This window comes from Oryctolagus cuniculus, chromosome 9, assembly GCF_964237555.1.
Source record: "Oryctolagus cuniculus chromosome 9, mOryCun1.1, whole genome shotgun sequence".
Classification (NCBI taxonomy): domain Eukaryota; kingdom Metazoa; phylum Chordata; class Mammalia; order Lagomorpha; family Leporidae; genus Oryctolagus; species Oryctolagus cuniculus.
The window spans coordinates 124,397,012-124,413,572 of NC_091440.1; the positions used below are offsets into that span (position 1 = coordinate 124,397,012).

At 47.6% G+C, this 16,561-nt stretch overlaps 1 protein-coding gene and 2 pseudogenes across 9 annotated transcripts in view; 2 read left to right on the plus strand and 1 right to left on the minus strand.

The window, feature by feature from the left end:
* Positions 1–1,498: 1,498 nt before the first annotated feature.
* Positions 1,499–5,857, minus strand: LOC138843886 (general transcription factor IIH subunit 5 pseudogene; annotated as a pseudogene).
* STK38L (serine/threonine kinase 38 like) overlaps positions 5,203–16,561 on the plus strand; it is an 86,106-nt gene continuing 74,747 nt past the window's right edge. For 4 of the 9 annotated variants that reach the window (XM_070049551.1, XM_070049552.1, XM_070049553.1 and 1 more), the window contains exon 1: positions 5,203–5,435. In XM_070049551.1, the coding sequence (XP_069905652.1) occupies positions 5,218–5,435 (218 nt within the window). In that variant the 5' untranslated portion in view covers positions 5,203–5,217. Of the gene's footprint in view, positions 5,436–7,398; positions 7,423–16,561 lie in introns of those variants that run through there. The other 5 variants (XM_051850891.2, XM_070049557.1, XM_070049555.1 and 2 more) reach the window with 4 other exon arrangements.
* LOC127491982 (cytochrome c oxidase assembly protein COX20, mitochondrial-like) overlaps positions 10,288–16,561 on the plus strand; it is a 36,718-nt pseudogene continuing 30,444 nt past the window's right edge.

Below are 16,561 nucleotides of genomic sequence, written 5' to 3' on the forward strand. Positions count from 1 at the left end.
TTCATTTCTGCTTTTATTTATTTATTTTTATTTGAAAGGCAGAATTACAGAGAGAGGTAGAGACAGAGAGAAGGAGAGAGAGAGAGAGAGAGAGAGAGAGAGAGAGAGAGAGAGATGTCTTCCATCCACTGGTTCACTCCCTAAATGACCACAACAACCAGGGCTGGGCCAGGCCAAAGCCAGGAGCTTCTTCCAGGTCTCCCATGTGGGTACAGGGATCCAAGGACTGGGGCCATCCTTTGCTGTTTTCCTAGGTGCATTAGCAAGGAGCTGGATCCAAAGTGGAGCAGCCGGGACTCAAACAAGCACCCATATTGGATGCTGGTACTGCAGGCTGGGGCTTTAACTCACTGTGCCACAGTGCTAGCCCCTCTGCTTTTATCTTTTAAAATTATATTTGAGGGGGCTGGTATTGTGGTGCAGCAGGTCAAACTGCTACTTGTGACACTCACATCCCATATGAGCACTGGTTCAAGTCCAGGCTGCTCTACTCTGATCCAGCTCACTGCTAGTGTGCATGGGAAAGCAGCACTGGATGGTCTGAGTGCCTGGGTCCCCGTCCACCCACCTGGCTTCAGCCTGGTCCAGCCCTGAACATTGCAGCCATCTGGGAAGTGAACTAGCAGATGGAAGGTATCTCTCACTCTCTCTAACTCTACCTTTAAAATAATTAAATCTTTAACGCATTGTATTTGACATTATTAATCATAGCAGAATTTATGTATGTTTGAAAAACACAGGCATATATGAGAGTGATTGTAAACTTGATTTGGATTACTTGGAACACATTAGGCTATGAATCCTTTGAGGGGCTCTTGCTCTCATTTTTAGATCTTTCTACTTTCCTTTGATTTCTTTTATTTTCTTTTTCATGTATCTTGAATAGAAAGCTTAATTCATTTGTTGTTCAATTTTGCATTTTCTGTTAATTGTATGTACAGTGGTAAATTATCTTCTATATGTTGCTTTGGTTATACAGTATAGTTGCAAAGTTGTAGATACAGCAAAGCAGCTTTGGCTCCGGCACTGTGGAGCAGTGGGCAAAGCTGCTGCCTGTGGTGCCAACATCCCATATGGACACTGGTTCATGTCCTGGCTCCCCATATCCTATCCAGCTCCCTACTGATGCACCTGGGAAAGCAACAGAAGATGGCCCAAGTGCTTGGGCCTCTGAACTCATGTTGGAGAGCTGGAAGAAGTTCCTGGCTCTTGGCTTTGGATTGGTCCAACTATGGCTGGTCCAACTCTGACCATTTGGGGAGTGAACCAGCAGATGGAAGACCTCTCTCTGTGTCTCCCCCAACCTCCTGTAACACTGCCATTCAAAAAAAATTAATAAATTTTAATAAAGAAAAGCAGCTTCACTGACATGGTGGAAGGCTTTTATTAATAGATTTCCCTCCATTGCCATATTGCCACTTGGCAGCCATGCCATAGTTGGGCCATGTAGTTGGCCCAGGAAAGGAATAGGAACCCCAAAGAGCCTTCATGGCCAAGGTGCTCAGAGTTCATGAATGAATACAAAAATCAGCTGAACAGATCGCACGGTTTCTCTCACTCTTTCTGGCCTCCAATTTTAACTGGTCCACCTGCATTTTGCTCAGACTTGGAGATGTGGGAATAAGTGCAGAAAGGAGATGAAAGTTCATATTCAATTGCAGTTTATTAAGGTGAGCCACGGCCATGGTGTGTATTGGAGACCTGGGTTTATTATTGTTTTAAATTTTTAAGAGTTCTTTTCAAAAAATGTATTGTTAAGATTTTTTTTCCTGAACATATGATCCCCTGATGTTTCCTGTTGCATGTGCCTAAGTTACCCTTTACATCTAATTGATCAAATCAAATATCGAATGGGAAGAGTCTTTCATATTCTTGCTTTTAATTCCTAAGTGGGCAGTAGCTAGTATTTCCACTTTGGCGTAAAAGAAAAAGCATTTTGGTCCAACAATTCACCCACTTCTGGGGGATGTTACCAGCTTTCTGTTGGGAAGACGTATCATCAGTGTCTTGAGTGATGAACCTCCCCAGGGCACTGGACTCCCCTAAGTATAGAAGAAACTGCTTCACAGCAGACTGGCATTGTATGGGCACTCCCTGCAGGATACTGGCCAATGTTGGCCACATTTTCCCAGGCGGAAAGTGCACCTCAGCTTAAGGATGCTCAGTTTACAGGGTCACACAGAGGCTCGCCCCACACTTCCACCTGCAGACCCAGCAGTGTCCCATTACAGGAATTATTAATTCAAACGTCTGAGAGAGTTGGTGATAAGTTTTGGAAATCCTTGCATATGAACTATAATGTAGATCAAAGTTTCTTAACCTAGGTCTGTGAACTTTGGTGAAATAATAAACATATATATTTGTATATTTTATAAATGTAACATGTATACTTATATTGTAACAAATATGTACATTTATAGTATCTGGGGCAGGGGTTTCACCTAGCGGTTAAGACACTGGTTAGGATGCTTTTATCCCATGAGAGTACCTGGGTTCAAGCCCCAGATCCTCTCCTGATTGTAGCTTCCTGGGAGGTAGCAATGATGACGCAAATACTCAGGTCCCTGCCACCCACATGAGCAACACAGGTTGAGTTCTTCACTCCCAGATGTAGCCTGGCGCATCATTGGGCACCTTGAGCGTTCGACAGGTGAGTCAGTGGATGGGAGATTTTTTCTTTCTTTCTCTCAAACAATAAATAAATTTTTATGTTATTTTTACTAAACCCTCACTGAAAATTAACATTTCTTTCATTATGAATGTAGGCAGCAAACCACAGTGATCTTAGCCACACCTGTAATTTTGCCCTGAGTAGAAATCACATGCATTTTCTCCTACACTAACACTGGTACAGATATCGTGAAATATTGTTTATATTTACTATGACTGCAAAATCACTACAGTCTCGATCTTGTTATTGAATGCATTAATAAAGATGCAGATAGCTAATTGTTTGTTATCCATGGCCGTAGAGCAGAATACCCGAAAATTATATGGCTGGCTGAACACAACAAATATTTGTTATCTCACGGTCTCTGTGGGCCAGGAGTCCAGGCTTGGCTGAGCTGGCTTTCCAGGCTCAGGGTCTGGTTACAAAGCCGCAGTCATCCGCAGGCTCAGCTGGGAGAGAATCTGCTTCCAAGCTCCTCACGTGATATCGGCAGCAGTGAGTTCCTCAGGGGCTGCTGCGCCTCATTTCTTGGTGGCTGATGTCTGGAGAGCTCTCTCTGTTGTACCACAAAGCAGGTCACAACCTAGGAACCGGCTTCTGTTTGAACAAGTAAGAGAGCAAGAGAAAACAAGCAACATGGAGGCTAGAGAGTTCTGGAACCAAGTCATGGAAATGACGTTCCTTTGCTTCTGTGCTGTATTCTGGGGGTTTTTGTTTTGTTTTGTTTTGTTTTAGAAGCAAGTTACGGGGTCCATCCCGCACCCAAGGGAAGGGAATTACATCAAGCAGGAAGATCAGAGGGTGAACATGATTGTGTACTGTCTTAGAAGGTGTCTATCACACAATTTCAAAAACTCATGATGTAGTATTTGGATAACTCTATGTTAATATAATCTATTTCCTTTATAGCAAAAGGTGGTTTATTTTATGCATTTAAGGATGCGATTTTGACAAGGGGTCCATAGTCTTCACCAAACTCCCAAAAGGGTACAGAGCACCAATTTGTTTTAGTTTGGGTGTCTTCAACAACTTCCTGGGGTGTTTGTTTTGAAAGATCTCAACTTAAAGGACAGGGCATTTGGTCCAGCAGTTAGGACACAGGTTAGAATGCCCACGTCTCACATCGCAGTATCTGGATTCGATCTGCAGCTCTGATTACTGATTCCAGCTTCCTGCTAATGCAGACCCCAGGAGACAGTGGTAATGGCTCAAATAATTGGGTTCCTGCCACCTGTGTGGGAAACCTGGCTTGCTTTCCTGGTCATGCATGGGCTTCAGACTGGCCCAGGCGCAGCCATTGTGGACATCTGGGGAGTGAACCAGCAGATGGGGAGCATCCTCTCTCTCTCTCTCTCTGCATTTCAAAAAAACTTAGAAAAGTGTAAAAATTGAAGGTCAAAGCTGTAGCCCACTGCATACCTACTCTGGTACTGGAGTTCTCTATTCTAGCGCACACTACCATGGTGCCATGACAAAAAGCATGGCACACCCGAAAATACAAGTTTGCCGTGAAACAAACCATAATCGGTTCATGATCCTGTACACTTGAATTTGGATGTGTGCAGAATTAAACTTTGTATGCTTATATACGACAACTGTCCCTTGAGCCTCAACCCTACCATTTGAGTGGAGCCGATTTCCCTCAAAATACATGGATTATAGCACTAGCAGTCTTCCCACTGCCAAGCCATGTATGAAACAGAGTGTAAGACCAGAGAGAGGAGGGTGTCATGATTCTTTCCCAAGTCTTTTGCACGGATCACCTCCTCTTGGCAACTTAAAGCTAACAGCTGTCATTTGTAAAGGACATTTCCTGCAAGCCCAAGCACTGGTGGCCTATATAGTCTTAATAGCCTGAAAGCGAAGGGTACTTTACAACACCTCCCGTTGTCAGTTTGCGGATCGATTTGTCAGCAGTGTGGGGAATGATTCTCCTACGCTGCTGGCCCAAGGGCCAGTCTTCTCCCACATTGCAAACTGCATGGTTTCCCCCGAGCCACGTGGTTTGAGTCATCCCCCAAGGAGGTGATTTTCCGCATAACTCTCCTGTCCTAATGATAAAGCAGCCCTGTACCGTCAGATAGTTCAGATTTTCCAAGACAACCCAAGCAAGTTTTGCTAGCGTGCTGCCAAGTTTGTTGCGGGCTTTCCAAGCCCTAATTCTTCTTCAGTCTCTCCAGTCCAGACATGGCCAAAGAATCCGTAACCTGAGTGCTACCCACACCTGCTAGGCAACTTGCTCAGCCAGTCTTTGCTGGCCGCAGCTTCCCAACGCACAGATGTACCTGCCTCTTCCCAGATCTACTGTTCTTTGTATCAAAAGGTGAATGACTGAGGAGGAATTCTGATGACGTTTAGGGCATGTGACTGACGTGGCAACCACCGGGGGCCACTCCCAAGAAAGGCCTGAACCAGTTCTGAGACAGGAGGGCCGCGAGCTGAAGTTGGCGAGAGGTGGCCCGGACACCAGCCAGGTCTCCCTTCGTCTTGCGGAGGTGGGTGGGGCCGGCGTTGACGCCAGAAGGCTACTTCCGGCTGTGGTGCGCATGACGTCACGGCGAGTCGGAACGGCCCAGCCACCGAGAAGCCGAGGAGGGAGGGCTCGCGAGAGTTCAGGGAGGCCGCCCCGAGATTCCGGCACGGCCGCGGGTCCCACCTCCCGGGGGCGGGGCGAGGGCGGAGCGGCGAGAAGGGAGCGGACGGGCGCCCGGCCGGCTGCGGTCCGTGCGAAGGCTGAGCCGGCCGCGGGCGCGATCGGAGGCAGGTGAGTGCGCGGATGCGGCCACGGCTCGGGGGGCTCCGGCTCGCCGCGCCCGGCCCCGCTGCGCGAGCTGGCGGCGCGCAGCGGTGCCTCTGGGCGTCCGGGGAAAGCCGGATTCATTGCGGCGCAGGGAGCGTCTCTCCGGGAAGCTTCGGAGACGGCCTTGGCCCTCTCGGTCCTCGGGGGGATACCGGCCCGGTGCGTGAGGAGGGCCGGCCTGGAGCCCCGGAGGCGCCGCTGTCCGCCCTCCCCGTTGCCCGGCTGTCCTCGGCCCCGAGCCCTCGCGCCGGGTCCCCGCCCGCGCCTCACGAACGACAACAAGCGTCGCGGTGCGCTCCCGCCCCGGCCCCTCGTCGCGGGCCGCCGGGAAGCCGGCTCGGGGCACGGCGCGGGCTGTGCGTGTGCCGGTCCCCTGGACGGGTGCGTCAGAGGCCGCGCGTTCGGCACGGACGCGGGACAGCGGCCGGCGCCCCCGGGACCCCTCCTCCCGGCGCCTTCCCCCCGGCACCTGTCGGCGGTGCGGGGTCCCGTGTCTGTCACCTTTGAGAAAGTTGCCCGGGTGGGTGACAGCAGCAGAGGAAACTTTATTTTCAGATCCGCGGGCCTGGGTCCACGGAAGCCCCCTTTGTTGTGAGTCTGGGCGGGGGGCGGGCGGGATCGGAGAGGCGCGAGGTGGTGGCGGCCGTGCGCGGTCCAGTGCGGTCCAGTGCGCTGCTGCGGTCCGAGGTCTTGCACCTGACCGCGGGCAGCTTCTCAGAGGGGCCGCTTATTTGGAAATGGCCTGAGCGTGAGCTTGATGGCTGCTGAAATCTGAGGACACAACTTTGCGTGGCCTCCCCTTATGCCTCCTGGTTGTCAGGTAGGGATTGATGGGTAAAGCCTTGTCCTTTTTGGCCCGAAGGCTTTAATTTCACAAAGCAGGATCTATGTTCTTAAGCTCAGTTCCTCTTGCCTAATGCATTTTTTTTTTTTTAAAGAAAGTTCTTGATGTCAGCCATATATGTATATAAGATGCAGGAAACCTCTTTGAGTTTGACTGCCTTTCTCTCTCTGCCTCAGGGTATATAAAACAATTAACTTTATTATACCCTCCCGCCAGCTGCGGAGAGGTAGTGCATGTGAATTGGACGCTCCTAGGACCATTTAGGGAGAGACAAATTAGTTCAGCTCTGATGTTAAATGCTGATAGTTGCATAGGTTCGTCGAAAGTACTTCAATCTGAGAAATCCCGATCTGAAAAGAGGTGCAGTGGGCACAAAGGATTTCCATTTGACTTTGTTTTCTTCCTCTTGGTAAAGTGGCTTTATAGCGTTTCTCATTTGGCTGGGATGTGTCTAGAATGAGAAGCAAGGTTGAGTGTAGTTTTTGTTCTTTGTAAGACACTGCCACTGGGGAATGACAAAAATTAGGCTTAGAAAAACCACATTAAATGGGCACGGTTCTCCATCCTTTTGTTGTTGCAGTTTAAGGTAAAATCTAGAGATTTCTCATTATTTCAGCAGTCTTTCATGCTGAAAAGTTAATTTCAAAGGGAGGATGCTCACAACAAAGGAAAAATTATACTTTCTAGAAAATGAAAACAAAGCAATGGAGTCAGTTCAACAGTTTGTTTTCAGAGAAGTCTCTTCACAGAGTAAGGGCTCAACATCATTGTTGAGCTAAGGTGAACTTGGATAACATTCTTCGGTGAGCCTTGCCAGCGATCTGGAATAAGTTGGAGACTTTGAGGAGAGGGTGCAAAGCCAGAAGGATCTGCATCTCACTGTTAGGTTGAAATGATTTCATTTTACAAAAATACTGGGTTCATCGAAGAGTTCATGGAAAATGTGTTATGAAAACACTGTGCATGGATTTCCAAAGATTTCTGCACTAAAGTAAACTTATCTTTCATTCGATGTTTATAAGCATTCCGAAGTAGTCTCGTGGTGCAGGGCAAATCCAACAAGTGCGTTGTCATCATAGGATCTTGCTCCAATCAGCAGATGCACAGGTAATGACTAGGTTACGCTTGATCTATGCAGAATTGTGTTGCTACACTTTTAAAAAGCACTATGGGTTATTTGAATGAGATCATGAAAGTATGCTGTGAATGCATGAAAATTTGGAAAAATAAAAAATAGATGTCTTTGCTGAGTAATTAAAAATATAAAGTGAATCCTCTTTTCCTCCTCCATTTTGCCTGGACATTTTGTTCAGACCTTAAGGGAGTAGTTAGCAAGGTCTGACCAGCACCCAGTAGAGGCTGCAGAGCCTTGTCTCCAGGTAAAGGTGTGCTTATTGGCAGGGTGTTAAGAACCTTCAGAGGCAAGAGAGCAATGGGCAACAATGAAGAGTGTGTGTCGCCTGGTACGCCCAGATGAGCTCTGCCCTCTGCCCTCAAGGAGATACCATCTCATGGGAGGGAAATGTCCCCACCCAGATAACTGTAACACAGCGTTCATTATGTGAGGAAGCCAAGCAGAGTGGGATTAAATCCTGCCAGACCAATTAAGGAAGACTTGGAGTGGGCAAAGACATTTGTATAGCCCATTTGTTAGGTCTAGTCATATGATAATGACAGTGAGCAAATACTTTATGTAATGCTAATTGCCACCAAACCCTTTCCTTGTTCATCTAGGCTTAATGCTCCACAACAACTGTATGGAGTTAGTATTTTTTAATTCCCATTCTGCAGATGGAATAACTGAGGCACTGCGGTTGGATAGCTAGTGGGTGGTAGGACCAGGATTCCAGCCCTGCTACTCCGGCTCGTCCGTCCGTCCGTAGCTGAGATTAGCTGCTGTCAGGATTTTCTCTCCCACTCATGGTGGTCTTTCTCAGGTCTGTAGTATCAGAAGAATTGATTTAGGAAAATACAATCATCCAGCATCTAAATTTTGGGATCAGTTTTCTAGAAAGAGCTCCAAAATGATGAAAATTCAGGTAAAGGAGTTATTTTTTGACATGTTTGGTGTTTGAATACATTTTTGGAAATTGCTCAATGCAAATTAAATTTAATCACCTGCCAGTACCCATACCAACTTAGAACTGAGGAGTTGGGACTGCATTAATTCCTTTCCTAGTGGAATCCTTGCGTCATTGTGTGTTTTGTTGTAATTTTTTCAGCCACCTGGCTCAGGGTGTTTTTTTGGATTGAATTCTTAAGTTTAAATTTGGTTAATGATTGAATGTCGGTCCCAGCCCTTTTAGTTTTTATTTCCACAAACAGCTGTGCTTATAATGGCTGAAAAGAGGTTTTGGACAGTGTGTAATACAAGAATAAAATGAGAGAAGTTCTTTTGCTGGTGCTTTATGTTGGGACAACTATGAAAGCTCTTTGGGATTATGAAGTAGGAAAACCGCTGTAGGATAGCAGTGTGCCTGGTAGGGACTACTCAAGAAATGCTTGTTGAAAGAGTGGTCCAGCTGATTTTATTTGGAAATTTCAGGAATGGTCCACATTTATTAGTAGTTATCTAAGCATTGGAATCCCAGTGAAGTCTGTTGGGGTGAGCGGTGGTAGAAGTGCTGCCTGGCCTTACCTGTCCAGCAAGATCTGGACTTTGCATTTCCTTCGTCAGCGCTGGGATTGACCCTCTGCCTAGTTCCAGTCGAGCTCTGGGGGCTCAGTCTCTCTAAGTGAATGTAATAAGTATTCTCTCCTTGACCTGGTGGGGTAGGTTCATTTATGGCTGATGAACTTAAAACCTAGTGGGACAAGTAAAAGAGCTAAAATCAAGAATTGAAGCCTGTATATTTATATTATTAAAGTAAGGTAAAGATAGTAAAACGAACAAGCAAGCAAAGTGGGTTTTTCCCTAGTGCCTTACAGTAGTGCCAGTGGTGTACTGGTGCCATTTACCCTCCCCTGAATGACCCGGTTTTCAGTATCTTTAGCCCTGCTTGCATGGAGATGCTTACAAGTCCATTTTATTTTGCTATAAAATAGTTCCTCTAAGTACAAGTTTTTTTTTTTTTTTTTTTTTTTTTTTTTTTAAGATTTATTTATTTATTTGAAAGGCAGACCTACACAGAGAAGTCTTCCATCTGCTGGTTCACTCTTCAAATGGCTGCAACAGGCAGAGCTGAGCCAGGAGCTTCTTCTGGGTCTCCCATGCAGGTGCAGGGATCCAAGCACCTGGGCCATCTTCCACTGCTTTCCCAGGCCATAGCAGAGAGCTGGATCAGAAGCGGAGCAGCCAGTAACCGGCTCCCATGTGTGATGTCAGTACTATAGGCGATGGCTTTACCTGCTACACCACAGTGCTGGCCCCCGGGTTTGGTTTTGAAAGGTTGTTTTTAGTAAAAAGGAGTGTCAGTTGGTCCATCAGAGGGAACCCAGACATCCTGTCACCTCTTCGCATAAAAAAATTTGGGGGCAATCCTTCCCACGAGAGAATACTTCTGTCTATGTTGAAAATCCCCTGGGACAGGTGGCCTCCCGCTGCACAGACTTGGAGGAGGACCCTGGCAGTTGCAGGTTGTAGGGTGGTGACCTGACTGTTGGCTGTGATATGTGAATGAAAGCAGGTCTCGGGCCTCGTAGGATTCTTGGCTTCTGTGTTCTTGACGAAGCCCCCTGCCTTGGTCTGAATTCACACTTGACAGTTAGCAGCTCAGATTGCTGCAGCTCTCCGGCCACGGACACAGGAGGTGTCTTGTTTTCCTCGTCTTGCTGCTCTTCCTGATTTCCCAGGTGAACTTCTCGCGTGTTCGAGTGCGTAAAAGCTCGGATCCCGTGTGCTCGGTGGCTGCTGCTCACCTGTTTCATGGATGTGCTGTCTCTGCGTCTGACTTAGGAGGGGATTTTATCCCCCTTTCCGTAATTCTTGAGGCATTTTGCTGCTGTGTGTGTTCTCCACAGGCTGGAGTTACGATGTTTGACACCTCAGATCAACCACAAATCCAGCATTCTTCCCATTCCCGAGACACCGACAGGACCGGGTGCGATTACTGGTGCCAGTGGCTGTGCCTTTGTGTGGAGCCCCACTTCCATTCTCTTTAGCAAAGTGTGGGAAAACTGGAAGTTGGGAGGAACTCTGTAGCCGTTAATCAGCACTGTTTCGGAGGGGATGTTGTGTTCCTCCATTGCTATTCCGCTTTCGTGACTTGGATGTTGTGACTGGTTTTCTAGATTCCGCAGCAATCCTGAAGAAGTGTTTTTGACATTTAATATGAAACATACTTTGTTCATCTGTATTTCTTGAACTTTGTCTCCCCATGGTAATACGTAGGTTTAGCTCTCTGAAGTCATCTTCGTCTCTACATATTCCTGACTCCTTTCTTCTTTCAGAATGTCACCCAGCAGGGTACAAGTCTCATGATTTTGTCAACAGCAGTAACTGTTTCCTTATCACTTGCTGTGTGCCATAGTACTAAGTTCTTTGTGCATATATTATCTCATTTAAACCCCACAACAACCCTGTTAGTCATCTTTATTTACACCTGAGGAAACTGGGACTTAGGTAAAGTGATGTGGGTGGATAGGAAGTGGTGTGGGTAGAGAGAGTGATCCTTAAGGGCCAGCATTGTGGCTCAGTGGGTTAAGTCACCGTGCTTGTTTGAGTCCTGGCTGCTCCACTTTTGATCCAGCTTCTTGCTAAAGTGCCTGGGAAGGCAGTGGATGATGGCTCATGTACATGGGCCCCTGTCACCCATGTGGGAGATACGGATGGAGTTCCTGGCTTCTGGCTTTGGATCAGCGCATCGTGCTGGCCGTAGCGGTCATTTGGGGGAGTGAACCAATGGAAGGAAGAACTTTCTTTCACTGTGTAACTCTGCCTGTCAAAAAAAAAGGTAGAGTGTTTACTAAGGACTCTACAGATGGGTTGATGAGGCATAGTCCTTGCCCTTAGCAGTTTTGATGCTGAAATAAATAAGATAATCAAATGTTATGGTTTTATTCAAGTCAGTGAGGAGCACATAGATATCAATATGGGCCAGCCTTTTTCATAATGGTATTAGTTTTGAGCCTTGAGCTTTTTTTTTTTTTTTTCAGTATTGAGAAGCTAGAATTTCACCCTATTTAATCATGAAATGTTTGGATCCTTACTTACGTTGCTGTCTGCCTCATCCTGTGTTCAATCGCTTGCATTCTAACTAAGAGAGAACTGATGAGCAATGGGATGGAGAGAGGGCAGGTGTAAAAAGTGAAATTGAGGAATTGGACCCCAGAACAAGGGCTTGATGAGGTAGCTTAGATCTTACAGGAGCACTGTTGTGGGAAATTGGATGTGAAGAATGGATAAGCCACAGCATTGACCTCTGGAAAGTTGTATGATTTAGAGAACAGAGGGCTTATTTTAATGATATGTTTTGGAGCTGTTCTCTTGTGCTAGTATCGTTTTTCATTTAGATCTTGCTGGCTGTTGATATTGTTCCTGAGCTTAGCGTGTGCCTGCTGTGGAAACACCACACGATGCCTGCCCTTCACTTTTCTGTTTCTCAGCGTAGGCTCACTGCCTGGTTTGTAGCGCTGGGGAGTTGCCCTTGATTGTCTTTATAACAGAGATCCGTTTCGTTGGGATGCTTCTTTCAGATCTGGTTGAGGCTTTTCTCCATATGTCAGCTGTTATCTAGCAGATAAACAGAATCGATTTTTTTAAGACTGTTTCTGTGGCTCAGAGTGGAGAAATTTTAGTACCGAATGGCATGTATCTGACCCATTGATATTCTTCATACTGGCAGGTCCTAAAGGAATCACAGAGTCATGTTTCCCTGAGGTTAATCATCATAATTGAATATTTATCACCTGTTTGCAGGGTGCTGTGTTGGAGACTAGACAAAATAGAGATGAGTTAGAGGTATTGCCCTTCCACTGGGGAAGGTTCAGTCCAGTGAGAGGCCTGACCTGTGATTTAGATAGAAAGTGCTAAGTGAGTAACAGGGCGCTGTGGGCGTGGAGGAAGGAGAGACTGCTGGCTGGACAGAGTAGGTGAGCCTCCGCTACACAGCAAGTACAGACTGGTCATTTCAGAGCAAAGGCGTGCCCGGTTACCCTACAGAAGATGATAAACTGTATGTCATTTATTTTTTAAGGTTTGTATATTTATTTAAAGGTCAGAGTTAGGGGGCAAAGTTTCCATCTGCTGGTTCACCCTCCAGATGACTGCAATGGCCAGCGCTTGGCCAGGCCAGGAGCGGGGAGCTTCATCTGGGTCTTCCACGTGGGTGACAGGGACCCAAACACTTGAGCTAGCTTCTGCCGCTGTTCCCAGATGCATTAGTAGGGAGCTGGATCAGAAGTGGAGCAGCCGGGGCCGGCCTGTGGCATAGCAGGTAAAGCTACTGCCTGCAGTGCTGGCATCTCATATGGGTGCTGGTTCAAGTCCCAGCTGCTCCACTTCCAACCCAGCTCTCTGCTATGGCCTGGGAAAGCAGGGGAGGATGGCCGAAGTGCTTGGGCCCCTGCACCCTCATGGGAGACCTGGAAGAAGTTCCTGGCTCATGGCTTCGGATCAGCGCAGCTCTGGTCGTTGTGGTCACCTGGGGAATGAACCAGTGGATGGAAGAAAGACCTCTCTTTGCCTATGCCTCTCTGTAACTCTGCCTTTCAAATAAATAAATAAATCATAAAAAAGAAGTGGAACAGCCAGGACACAAACTGGGGTGCATAGGGGATGCCTGTGTCATAGGCGGCGGCTTTGCCTATTACGCCATAATGCCGAGAAGTTACTTACTTCTCTCTGCCCTGTTGGATTTGAGCCCATTTTGCTTGAAGAGTATCTGTTTTTCAGCATTTCATCTTCTACATCGTCAACTACTCAACCTGATATATTTAATCTGGTACAGCTTGACATTCTGAGTTACCCGTAAGGTGCACACTACACCAGGAGGTGCTGAGCAGGAAAGCCCAGTGCTCCTTGAGAAAGGAGGCAGGCTTCTGCAGACTCGCACTCCCAGGGACTGCCATCAGGCACAGCTGCCGCAGCCAGGCGCAGGGAGGGGAGCAGCCGGGGAAAAGGAGCGCCTGTAGGGAGCAGGAGAGCAGCTTTCCACGGACGAGGCCATGTTTGAACTTGGGCCTGAAGGGCAGGTCAGAGTTTTCCAGGCCGCCAGGCCTCAGGAGCACATCATCGCAGAGTGATGTAAGAGACTGAGGTGTATTTAGGGAGCTCCAAGAACCGGATTCAAGTCTTAGTGATGGGACACTGGGCTGAGAAGGATCAGTGAACTTTCTGTCTGAGTCGGGACTCGAACCGGTGCCCGCATGGGATGCTGGCACTGCAGGCAGAGGCTTTACCTGCTACACCACAGCGCCGGCCCCAGGAAGTAATGCTCTTGCCTCTGACAGTCCAGTAGAAGCACGTCTGCTGCACTTCCCACTCCTGGCCTGCCAGTGACAAGTTGTTTCTTCCATTCTCTATTGACTGGAGCTACTAAGATCATTGTACATAGAGAATGCCCCATCAAAGCAAAGCTTCAGGGGCCCCTGACTTAAGGGAGGGGGTTGTGGGAGGACCATGATTATTTCTCTTTCCAATGGGATTTTATAGAACCTTTAAAAATTCCCCAGAACTTGGGGCCGGCGCCAAGGCTCACTTGATTAATCTTCTGCCTGCAGCGCCGGCATCTCCTATGGGCACCAGTTCTAGTCCCGGTTGCTCCTCTTCCAGTCCAGCTCTCTGCTCTTGCCTGGGAAGGCGGTGGAGGATGGCCCAAGTGCTTGGGCCCTTACACCTGTATGGGAGACCAGTAGGAAGCACCTGGTTCCTGGCTTCGGATCAGCTCGGTGTGCGCCGGCCGCAGCGGCCATTGGGGGGTGAGCCAACGGAAAAAAGGAAGGAAGACCTTTCTCTCTGTCTCTCTCTCTCTCATTATCTATAACTCTTCCTATCAAGTAAATTAAAAAAAAAGAAAGAAAGAAAAAATTCCCCAAACTTAACAACAACACAAAATATTCCCCAGGCCTATAGTACCTAGTCCGGAGGTCCTTGTATCCTGAGCCTAGCCTGGCTACTTTTTTCACTTCTCTGCTCTAGCCCTTATTATAATTTAACACAATTTAATAGTAGACTTTAAAAAGATTTATTTGAAAGTCTCAGAGAGTGGGGTGGGGAGAGAGAGAGAGCTAAGAGGGAGAGATCCATCTGTCTTCCGTCCGCTGGTTTACTCCCCAGATGGCTGCAAAGACCAAGGCTGGGCCAGGCCAAAGCCAGGATCCAGGAACTTCGTCTCGGTCTCCCATGTGGATGGCAGGGGCACGATAACTTTGGCTGTCTTTTGCTGATGCGCCAGGTTCATTAACCGGGAGCTAGATTGGAAGTGGAGCAGCGCATATTGGGTACTGGTGTTATAGGAGCTGTCTTAACCCTCTGCATCACAACAGTGGCTGCTGGAGAGACTTTTTTGTTACTCAGGGGCCTGTATCTAATGATCACAACTCTGAACTTTGTGTAATCTGCAAGAGGCTGCTGGAGCAAAAGCGCCCTTCAGGTTGCTCTTCACGTGGGTTTGCTTTCCACAGTGGTTGTTATTACTTTTTCTGTCCTGTGACTTTACTACTGAAACTCAGCCAAGTTGTTTTCTAAGGACAAGCAGAAAGTTAATGGTAGCCTCCAGTGAGAGTTCTGTCCCTGGTATTTCTAGGCCAACTGGCAGCTGTGTTAGCTTGGGTGCTGTTACTGGTGGCAGTAAAAGTTTATGGGCGCTGCCGGGAGGAAAGTGGAAGGCAAGAACAGGAGAAGAGAGAAGCAGCTTTCGGAGTGTGGGAGGGCCAAGGGGTTAGGGCAGGAGAAAAAGGGCATCTGATTAAAAGAGGTCAGGTACCTCCCACACCTGTTCAGGTGCCATTTGGCGGAGCTGGGGCCATAGTTTAGGATCAAGTCTAACTGCCAATGAGCCTGTCGAAAAATATACTGGTGCGTTGCTAGGCCTTGGCAGTTTGTTTTAATGAAACATTTCTGCATTTAGTTTTTAAACTTTGTGTATGTCCCTTTGTCTCTCTATTTTTAGAATTGAGCAGAACAAGAAACAGAAACCAACATAAATATTAGTAAAAATTAGAGGCACATTTCTGAAATGTAGTAAAAGCTTTTAAGATCTAAATCTGTAGGTTATTACAGCCTCAGTCAGGCAGCAGGTGGTAGAGTGTGAAAGGCTGAGTAAGTGGGAACATGTGATGGAGTTTTACCAGTAGTAAAGCGTCATTCTTTAAAAAAAAGTTTATTTTAGGGGCCGGTGCTGTGGCGCAGCAGGTTAACGCCCTGGCCTGAAGTGCCAGCCTCCCATATGGGTGCTGGTTCTGGTCCCGGCTGCTCCTCTTCCGATCCAGCTCTCTGCTATGGCCTGGGAAAGCAGTAGAGGATGGCCTAAGTACTTGGGCCCCTGTATCCGCGTGGGAGACCCAGAAGAAGCTCCTGGCTTCGGATCGGCACAGTTGCAGCCAATTGGGGAGTGAATCAACAGATGGAAGGTCTCTCTCTCTCTCTCTCCCTCTCTCCCTCTCTCTGACTTTCAAATAAATAAATAAATCTTTTAAAAAAAGTTTATTTTATTTGCAAAGCAGAGTTAGACAGAGAGAGAGAGAGAGAGAGATATCTTGCATTCACTGGTTCACTTCCCAAATGACTGCAGTGGTTGGGGCTGGGCCAGATGGAACTCCATCCAGGTCTCCTGCATGAGTGGCGGGGGCCCACGCACTTGGGTCGTAGTCTGTGGCTTTTACAGGCATAACAGCACAGAGCTGGATCTGAAGTGAAGCAGCTTGCACTTGAACCAGCGCTCATCTGGGATGCTGGCATTGCAGGCAGTGGCTTAACTGAACGCCTCAGCGCTGAGCTGCCCTCCCCCACCCACTTTATGTTCTTGAGTGCTGGTTCAAGTCCTGGCTACCTCACTTCCATTCCAGCTCCCTCTACTGTGCCTGTGAAAGCAGAAGATGGCCAAGTGCTTGGGCCTCTGCCACCCATGTGGGAGACCAAGATGGAGTTCCAGGTTCCTTCTATCTGGCCATCTCAGCCATTGGGACCATTTGGGGAGTGACACCATGGACTGAAGACCCATCTCTCTTTCTCTCTCCCCCTCTCTTTCTCTTTCTCTTTCTCTGTGACTCTGCCTTTTAAATAAATATAAACAAATCTTTAAAGAAGAATAAAGAACGTAGCTAGGCCCTCAGAAGGGAAATTGGGGTGAGAGATAGATCTGGAGCC